This window comes from Solanum tuberosum, unplaced genomic scaffold (genome assembly GCF_000226075.1).
Source record: "Solanum tuberosum cultivar DM 1-3 516 R44 unplaced genomic scaffold, SolTub_3.0 scf00151, whole genome shotgun sequence".
Classification (NCBI taxonomy): Eukaryota; Viridiplantae; Streptophyta; class Magnoliopsida; order Solanales; family Solanaceae; genus Solanum; species Solanum tuberosum.
Window position 1 is genome coordinate 826,098 of NW_006239077.1, and position 10,613 is coordinate 836,710.

At 33.6% G+C, this 10,613-nt stretch overlaps 1 protein-coding gene and 1 long non-coding RNA gene across 2 annotated transcripts; both read left to right on the forward strand.

Moving 5' to 3' along the window:
- The first annotated feature begins 237 nt into the window (after positions 1-237).
- LOC102585063 (uncharacterized) lies at positions 238-5,179 on the forward strand. Its single transcript, XR_001474121.1, has 9 exons — positions 238-1,389; positions 1,483-1,595; positions 1,880-1,972; positions 2,069-2,114; positions 2,212-2,338; positions 2,441-2,502; positions 4,404-4,531; positions 4,675-4,864; positions 4,989-5,179. It is a non-coding gene; the product is annotated as an uncharacterized lncRNA (long non-coding RNA).
- Positions 5,180-6,051: 872 nt separating this feature from the next.
- LOC102584093 (replication protein A 70 kDa DNA-binding subunit B-like) lies at positions 6,052-10,307 on the forward strand. The gene is made up of 9 exons (XM_006353056.2): positions 6,052-6,074; positions 7,193-7,305; positions 7,451-7,736; positions 7,829-7,919; positions 8,065-8,198; positions 8,275-8,353; positions 8,435-8,570; positions 8,711-9,077; positions 10,001-10,307. The coding sequence occupies exons 3-8, from the start codon at positions 7,472-7,474 to the stop codon at positions 8,888-8,890; spliced, it is 885 nt and encodes a 294-aa protein (XP_006353118.2). The 5' UTR covers positions 6,052-6,074; positions 7,193-7,305; positions 7,451-7,471; the 3' UTR covers positions 8,891-9,077; positions 10,001-10,307.
- Positions 10,308-10,613: the final 306 nt, after the last annotated feature.

Consider the following 10,613-nt stretch of genomic DNA (forward strand, 5'->3'; position numbering starts at 1 on the left):
GTAGTACTAATTGTACATCAATAAAGCCCTCTCTCATTTTCCTTTCACTTTCTCTACAAGTTTCTCAAATTTCTAACCCTATTTTCTCTCCCTCGCGACTCCTCTTTCGACTTGTGAACTCTTCAATGGCGAATCTATCTGCTCTTTAGTGTTTTCAGTTTGTCTACAACCTTTAAATTTCTCTCTGAAGGTTTGTTGAAGATTTCTGCTTGTGTCGGACGACCTGCGCAGGTACTTCTTCATCCTTTAAGCGAAATTTCAATGGCGAATCCATCTGTTCTTTACTGTTTTGTGTTTCTCTACAGCCTTTAAATCTGTTTCTGAAGCTTTGCTGAAGATTTCTGTTTCTGTCGGACTAATGAATTTTGATTATTGTGATATTGCAACTCATCAATTAAAAAACTTCCAGAAGCTCAGATAAATAAGTATAGATTAATTAGTTTGATTAACGCATTAACCTTGTAAAAGAAATTCTTAACTTTGGTTGAAGCATCATGGAAAAACAGTAATGTACCTGAGCAAGTGTTCCAATTCATAAAGATGGTGGATAGCTATTTTGTGTTCCTACTTGTGCGTTGATAGTTGAACACCCTGCAGTCGGAAGTGACATACTATGTTAAGGATATTTGGATCAATTTGGTGCATGCAAAACGTATAACTGCTTCATGAGTAACTTCGACACATATAAGATACTATTTCTTATGATGCAAATACGCATGATTGTGTATCATGTCATCTGAGGCTCCAGTGTCTACAATCCATTTCAAGCAGGAATAGGATTACCTGCTAGATTTGCACTACTTTGAGAATCTAAAAGCTCCTTATGTCCTTGCAATATAACACGCATCTTTTGAATTTGTTCAGGTCTTCATGAAACAAGGGATAATAATATGCTATATTCTTTTCAATAATCAAAATCTAACGATAACATTTTAATAGCCATCATTATTAGACGAATTGTTCATTGAGCAGAAGAATGTTGTTATGATATATCATATAATAGTTTAAACTGCATGGTCTGCTTGATAGTGTATTTCAATAGTTTAAAACGCAGGGGAGCTGACACATTCTCAACTCTGTGCTTTTTGGTAGATAAAGAAAGTATGTTAATTTATGCATCTAAATTGTAGGATAATTCTGCTGATATAAAGGAATCATCATTTGTCATTTAATATGGTTTTTTCCATTTTAAAATTTTTGAGCAAGGCATCCTGTAAGGGGCAGCAGTCTTCACTCAAAAGGATACAAACACTCAGTTATAAGTGAGATAAACTCCCTAAAGGTTTCCCTTGATGACCAGTTCAAGATAAAGGATTTAGGAAAACTACATTACTTCTTGGGGCTAGAAATACTCTACTATTTTTTTTGACTGCTTCAAATCTGCTTCTGGTAAGTTTCTAAGTCTTTTGTTTTAATTGCTCTGCTGTTTTTGTTCGTTGTACAACCGCTGAAATGAGATTCAATCGGCGCAAAAAATATAAGGAAATGTTGCCAGACATTACTATTACAAAAGCGCACAAGAGACCTCGAGTCAAGAAGACGTCTTCTACAAGTTCCTCTCATGATAAGAGAGCCTTATGTTACGTCAACAAAAGGTTAGTAGGTTAATTTATGCTCTTTACATACCTGTAGGCTGTATGCCTCTATATGCATATGTAAATTATATACATGCATGATCTACTTTGACGTACTTCATCTTTATATATTAGCTGTTACATCTGAAGTTCATACTTCAGCTGTCACTTCTCCAAAAGGGAAAAGTTTGTTTCATCCTTCCTGTGTCTTTGAAACAGGCGAGTATAACAATCATATTATTTTTGTTAGCTTTCGGCAGCCATAAGGCATTTACTTCTCTAATTCATAACTACTTCTATATTAGGATCCTGATGAACCTATAGTGAAGGTAAAAACACGTGTAATGAGACCTGTAGTTGCCCATCCCTTTAGGAAAGGTGTTAAACAAGGTCCTAAGGTACTCCCCTCTCTTTTGGTCCTGTTATGTTTACGTTTTTCTTTCACGACTATAAACTTTCATATTTGACATTTCTCTGTACTTCTTTTATTTCAGCACATGGCAAATCTGAAGTGTCTACTTCCACGGAAGATTTCCCAAAGTATCTATCTCCTAAGTGACAAAATTTAGTAAATGATTTCGCATGTAACTTAAAGTCTCATGTTCTGAAGCTAATATCATTATAATATACATCATAGATCGCCTCAGGACAATTTAAGAAAATTCTTAGGTGCATAAGAGAAGGCCGTGACAGCTCTGCCGCCCTTGAATGTGGTCATCATACAATTGGCTGCAAAAGCTACTTTATTCAATTCAAATGTCAAGGTATGTGCTTGATATCCTTCTTCTCGAAAGTCCTCAAATAATGTTTCTGAAAATTCCTACAGAAAGTAATTTAACATGATCATTCACAATTGCTTGAATCAGAAAGACGTCTCAATAGCACAGGATGAGATTTTTCGCCTGCTGCAGTGTGTCATCAAATTCAAGTAAGTTATGATATGAACCTTTTGTGGCAAAAGGGCTATTTCAAATTGTGCTCTCTTTTGTGGTTGACAGTTGCTATTCTTGACATAGAGTTCAGTAGTTTGCTTCCTATATAAACTTTGAGGTTCTTTCATCACTTCCAGTATGGCATGCTATTGAACCTCATAAATGTCCAACCATATATTTCTTGATAATCTTCAATCTACAATTTATTAATTCCTTTTCTTGCGGAGTACTTTTTAGGTGTCAACTGTTGCATCTGATCATACAAGGGAGCTATTTAATGCAATTTTGAATCACATGTGCTCACCCTTTACAGAGGCTTTCATCTTAGCATCTTCTGTTTATCATCATTCGAATTTAAAATCATCATCTTTGGTTCTCCTTTTCCCCGCCTGTCTGTTATGTGTACATATGTGCATTGCAAATACGAAGTTAAAAACGGTGATCTATATAAAATGAATACGAGTAGTATTCTCTGACCTATTTTTGGTTTGACATAGTAGACCAAAACTTATACTCATTGTTAAAGTTCCTCCAACCAATTGTTCATGTTAGCTGGACTTTCACTGATTCTATTGTGAATTTAACATTATAAAACTGAGTATTTTACTGATTATCCTATCTTAATTACCACAATTTCCCTGTCTGACAAAAGTTGCATCTCTATATAATACTCACATTGTAACGAGTATAGTTTAGTAGTTGTTGTAAGTCATTTGTTGGGATGTTCTGCTACACAATTAAGTTTCTAGCAATTAGAATGCAATAACAACATATCCCATTGACAATTTACATGTCTTTGGTCATTGTTCCATGCTTATGAAAATGTTGTTGAACATGTTAGTCATACAACAAATATTAGTTACTTCGCGAGGAACATGTAGGATTATTTCTCGCGCATGTCTTTGTTTCTAACTTGGTTTCTTAGTTTTCTCCAACATCAATTTGACTATTCTTTATGTACCTCATTCCGACTCATTGAAACAGAGGCTTACTATCAATGCAATTACTTCAGTACTTAGGACATGGAAGGTAGCACTTAACACCTACTGCAAATTTTGCCAACCACCAAACACCATCTCCACACCTCTGCTCTCTCTTCCTCTTCTCTTGTCGTCGGCCTTGCACTTTGGTGGAGTTCACGCTTGCGTCCTATTTCCGGTGAAAATACTTTACAGTCGTATTTTTACTGCTTTGATTTTGATTCCCTAACTATACTTCCACTATTTGACTTTGCAATCCTTTTGTAATTCATTTATATACAAGAATTTTTTGGCATTCCTTTCGCTTGTCCATTTTTTCCTCTGTTTCAACTCCTCTTCCTCTTGACTTTGGGCTTTCTGTAATAAGATTCTAACTTGGAGATTTAGGGCGCCTTCGATTTTCCCTGCAATTTCCTAACCCATAATGTTATATCATTTTTAATGGAGATTATAGAAATATAAGTTGGAATAATAAATTTTCCTATCTAAGACCAATAAACATTGTAATTTGTTATCCTTAATTTGTAAAGGTCTCTGCTTTTAGCTGTAGTTTACTTTCTTTTATATTGATATCCATATAGTTCCTGTGAGACATTGTAAACCTCATACTTATGTTATAGTGCTGTTCTTTCTTTTATTCATTTCCCCCATATTCTGTAAGTATAAGTATGTACATCTACAATTGTTTCCAGTTTTATTTAACGCATAGTAGAAAAGTTTACTAATTTGTTACCTATTCAGTATTCTTAATTTCTTAAGCTAACTTTCAACAGATTTCGAGAATCCGAGCAACTTAGGTTCCAATATTCTACATTTTCCTTCTTCAGCTATCTGTGTATATCATCGTTTCCCCTTCTTCATAAACTTTTTTGGATTCTTTCAATTTCTCACTCATTTGTCGTTGATCATTTTGTTAGACAGTCTGTTCAAAATAAACATTTCAACTGGAATCTTGAGGAGTAAAACATTGTTGCTCCAATCGGAAAGTTAGATTTCACCTCTACCATCAACAATATAATCCACAACAAGTTTACGTCAGTCCCAGGTATTGTACAGGAAGTTTATAAATAAACCAGAATTTTCATGCCAAAATTCCCAGAAAGAGACTACATTTTTTTGTTTGAAATTCACATCAGCATTCAACTCTTCAAACATTGAATGAATTCTCCCTGAATACAATTATTGCAGACCATAGTAGAGAACAAAATGGCATTGTGAAGCCTCTGTTGCTGACTTGATGCCTGAGTTCTTAAAAAAAACAACACAGAAGCCTCATCTTATTCACACAAATGTGAATAATAATGGCAATGGTGCACATGAGATCAGACAACAACTTGCAATTGGAGCTCTTATCAAACTGTGCAAGTCCTTTTGCCAAGTAAATGTTTCCTCCAGAAATCTTTTTTTTTTTAAGCCTGTATGAATTCCCACAAAATGCATTTGAACTCCGTAAAATCAACATAGAAAACATTCATATGTTTGATTAATATTTCTAAATGCAGGTTTTTGGTGCATAAAAACCCACAACTCCATGTGAATGTCCTATTTTTTTCAATCATTTTCAAGATAATGATGAGCTAAGAATTATTTCAAGTTGTACTCATATACTCCACATTAATTCGTTTCTATATCTTCTGTGAGATTGCTTGAAATCTTCGTAAGCTTCAACACAAAAACACAAGAGCTATATACATTTGCCCATTAACATGATTGTGTTATTCTATTTATTAGGATATCAATTTCTGCTTTCTAATTTTTCTCCTTTTCTCTCTCTTGACAGTAGTAAGATGAAAATTTGTTTGAAAAATTAGTGTTCTGTCTCCACTTCTTCATTTCTATAATCTTTTCATATGTTCTCAGTATAACACAACTGTGACGCTGAGCTCCGTTCTATTGATTGTTGAAAGCTTGGATCCCATTACTATATCTCGATGATTTTACTTGATTTTTGCAGGATTAATGACTTTTGACGACCAACAAATGGCATTGGGTTGCAAGTACGTACACATTTTCACCTCTTCTAAGGTAATTCTCGCCAACTCCATTACATTCGCTCATTGTGGGATGGTTTGGATGAGTTGTCGTCAGTTTATGCCTCCTCTTTTCTTCTCCTTTCTCTATGACTACAGTTCATATGTCCTTCTATTTTTGGGTGAATGGCAGTTCTTTTATTATTATTTTTGAACAATTGCACTTATGATATTAAACTTAAAGGCAAATACAGAAATTTCATTGATCTCCAATGTTTCCGATGTACCAGATACGTTGTTGATTGATAAATAAAAATAGTAATCATTTCAACAGTTGGTCGTATTGTCAATACATAGTTTTAAATGCAGTAAGTTTTTACTTACTTCACTGATAGTTATCTTTTCTAAGATGTTCACTATTTGCACTTAAATTTACGAGCTCTTAGCATTAGATTTTGTCTTTGAGCTTAAAATTTGTTTCTCATATTTTATCATAGTAAAATGAAGAGGCTAGCTAGATATGATTATTGAGACATCAACTGATTTTCTAAAATGCTCAAAAATTATTCTACTAAAGTTGTGTTTAAAGGTGAAATGGACAGGATTTCTGCAATAGAGGTTAGATCCTGTTTTTCTTTTGCCTTTCTCTTTCCTTCATCAGTAAGTTTATCTTCTAAATTGATCGTTTCCCTTTTCAGTGAACCCTCTTCGTTCATGATTACTGTTTCTTTCCACGTTTATTTCAATTTAAGACAATATTAGCTGTTCATACACTCATCACCTTTTGTTATCAAGATTGAATCTTGAATTTGACTTCCTTGATAAATCATAGGAAACTTATTTCAGTTTCTCTATAAAAAAAATAATTTTCCAATTACTTAAATTGTGATATAAAATGATCATGATATCTCATTAGCTGCTATTTGAAATTTTATCGTTTATTTAAGAATAACAATAGATAGACTTCAAAAACAAACTTCAACCAAAGGCTGGTCAAATTGTGCAGTCAAGTGTAATAATTTTTTCTCCAAAGGCTGCTCAAATTGTGCAGTTAAATGTAATAATTTTTTCTCTTTTCTGGCACAATTTCATTTGCTATCAAAACCCATCAAATTTCCACAAGACACATCACTATATAATTAGACCAAGGCCTCTTCAAAATTGAATTTCACTGTGAAATGTAATCATTTTGTCTCTTTTTTGGCACAATTTCATTGCCTACCAAAACCCCATCAATTTTTAAGAAAGACAGCTGTACTTTTATATATATATTACTCATAGAGCACAAACTTATTAGGCTTCCATTGAAGAAGACTTGTGCTCCCTTTCTCAGGTATTTTTTTCCCCCCTTTTCATGTTTTCCCTCTTCCCATTTTCAATTTTTGTTGCAGATTTTGCTTCTCACCAAAGGAGAAGCAAAATCTTATTAGTTAGCAGACAGATTTGGGGGTATTTACTATATTTTCTAATGTTTCAGTAAATTAGGGATAATTATGTTCTTGCATGTTCCGAATTTTATTACAAATATACATATTCTATTTTCATTACATTTTCTAACTTTTAGTATCTAGAGAGAAATTATGTTGTTGCATGTTCCTAATTTAATTTCCTTTATTCATGCAACCACAAAAAAGAAAAAACTTTGACTCAATAGTCATGCTATCATGAAGATACTACTGTTTGGTTAAATATATTTCGTACAAACATGGTACTAAGATTGAACATTGACCGAATAGAATTAGCAACACGAGATTGGATTTGCAAAGTTCAAATTGTGGAAATCGGGCGCCCGCGAGAAAGTCTTGACAAGAAATGTAGATTCCAAATTTTCATTTTGGAAGATGAAGAGGTCAGCTGATTATATTTTATCTTATCAATATTCTTCTTTTTCTTTTTACCTCATATGAACATTTTCCCTTGGTTTACTGTTGGTAAGTAGTTATAGTTAATCTGAGCTTACTTAATCTCGCCTTTCTATAACTCAATACTTTCAGGAATGCCAGATTAAGGCAGTTATGTATGCTGATGAAATTGGGCAGTATGCAGATAAGCTTAAACTCATGAATACCTATTTCATTTCTACCGCAAAAGTCAAAGTCTCACTAACTTCATACGGCAAGCCAATACATAAATTTTACTGGGTTCTTGACAAAGAAACAGTAATTGAACATATCAAACCATCTACCGAACTTGAGACATCACTTCCACCACCAACCAAACTGAATATCACAACCTTTGACCGCATTCCTCATATGATGGTTGATTCTGCTGCTGAAATTGGTATATCCATCCTAATAGCTATTATCAGCCTAAAATATACATATTTACTCATACACACACTTACAACATTTCATTATGTATTATATAAGCAGATATACTGGCAATCGTTGTTCGTTGTGGTCTTCAAAAATACGCAGGTCGCACTCATCATAAGTGTCGAGAAATAACCATTTGTGACAATCAGTAAGTATAACATTTCAACTTCTATTTTTCCCATTCTCTGAAAAGTTTTTGAATAAGTAAACACTTTTTTGGTTTGTTTGATCGGATCATCAGTTATCATCTGGGAATTATCATCCTACTTAGTCTTCTCTCCTCACATTCTCAGGAAAAATCAGTTTCTCCTCACTCTATGGGACGATTTCGGAGAAATCGAAGGAAATGAAATTGAAGATAAAATGGAAACAGCAGCAGATTTAATTGTAATCCTCGGAAGGAATATAAGAATCTCTACTTATCAGGGTACAGCTACACTGCACTTTTTACCAACATAATTTTAGATAATAACAAAACATTATACAAGCTATGCATTATACAGGGTTGTCACTGCAGAGTATGTTCTATTCCACAATACGTTTGGATCCTAATTACCCACAGGCAATAGAACTCATCAACTGGTACTCACATTTCATCATTCTTCTCCAGCTTTAATTTGCACGTAAAGAACCTACTAAACATGTTATCTGCTGTAACAATAGGGCAAAAGCAAACAAAACAATGTTGTTAGGTCGTCCGTCAAACAAAACCTCAACAAGCTCATCTGCCCCTCCCATGGTAGTAACTCCTGCCGGACAACAAGTTATCTCTATTGCACAAATGTCATCAGCAGCTTCTGTGAGTCATACTTCAACCTGATCATTTAAGAGTATGTTTATTTTTTTTCTAACTGTCTAGCTTTGGCTAAATAATAAAAACAAATTGTATTTACTCATGACTAATTCAACACGTATTATGTATATGATATTTTCCGACAGATGGGACTCTTCTATGTTGAGGCAGAAATGGCCATATCAAATGAATTCCAACAGTTTTGTGTGCTTGAATACTCAGGATGCAAGCAGAAGAAGCGCACAAAGGATAGAAAGGATTTTGAATGTCAAAAATGCAATCGGAAATCAGCATTAGTGCCTCGGTACTATACTTTTGACTTGTAAATTATACTTTCTACAAAATATAGCGTATGTTATACCCAAATTTTAAACTTTCCATGCTTTCAACTGTGTCTTTCAAATTGATCTTATTGATGGTACTGCTACAACCACATCATCCATATCTGGTGAATTGGGAGAAAAATTACTCTCCATGACAGCGGAAGACATATTTGACATAACTTGCGCTAAGGTGATCTCTCATTCCCCTTGGCTACTTGTACACATCTTCTTTTATACACGTATCCACATAGTTCCTGTAAAACGTTGTAAGTGTCATACTTGTGTTATACTGCTGCTTTTGCACTTGCTCTTATCTGCTTTCAAATTTCACAATTTTGTTTTGTTTATGTCTGACATAACATTGCACAGTCTTACATTAATTCAGGGCTAAAAACTCTCTATCCATGTTCATATCCATGCTCAAATCAATTGGTTACAATTCTTTTTAATTCCTCCTCTCATGTTTGACTGTTTGAATTAGCTTTTTTTAGTTACAACAATTCACCAATTTCATTACTTCACAGTTAGCAGCAGCTCTTTTGCACACTGACACTAATTTTTAACTCCTTCCTAATTCTACTCCTTGCAACAGCTCAACTCACATCCAATGAAACTGCCTTTCAACTATAAAAAACAGAATTACAGTTTTGACATTTTATTATGAACAATGTTGCTCACATTCATATAAATCACAGTCAAAGAAATCCTTATGTCTGCTGTGTCTTTCTGATAGCATAAAACTGTACCCTCATTTTGCTCTTTCGTTAATATTTGTCATTTCACACTGCAATATAAGCCTATTTACATGTTTTTCTGGATAACTTGCACTGCATACATTCTTCTACATTTTCTCTTATTCTACTTTCTTACGATGTCATACACTATAACACACAGTTATCAATTAGGAAGAATTAGGAACGAGGTTTTGTGTCTACTAGCTAACCTCATTCACCATAGACTATTAGGCCAATCACACACATATTCAACAGCAAATCTATCACTTTTATGCTGATTCCATGATTTTCTTTCTATTTGATCCCTATATTAAAATTGCTTTTGCTATCTGTTGCCATATTTGCACTTTCTAACATACTTAAAACTGTGTAATTACAGGAACTCCCTCACACCATTTTGTCACTTTTGCTTATGCTAGGGACAATATAATGACTGACTCTCCCTATGCTCTAGTTTTTTGCATCAGGAAGGTTACCTATGGACAAGCAAACTGCAGTGTCCTCTAAATATGCTAGACAATGACATGCTAATCTTATATACCAAAACTGCAACATGTACTATATTATTTTGGTTATATTACATTACTTAGTATATGCAAATCGTTCAAGTCGACATCGTACTTGTGTCTATTGTACATATTCTGAATATTTCTAATAGTACATAATATAATAGATCATATTATCTATCTTCTACAAAACGCCCTGACCCTTGATTCATTAATATTACAATATTTTTACAAGTATAATATTTTTACTAGCACGGGCCTCCCTACCCTAGTATAAGACTAGAAGGTACTCTCTAATAGTGCATATAATTATTTTGTTTGTTCAAACATGTTTTTATTTGTATGCAACCTCAATTTTTATATCAATTATGTAGAAACTTTAATAGTGAATAATTTCGATCATTATTATTAATAGAACATAAGAAGAATTATTACTCAAAATCTTTACGTTAATAAAAATATAAATTGTTGTAACTATTATTTATA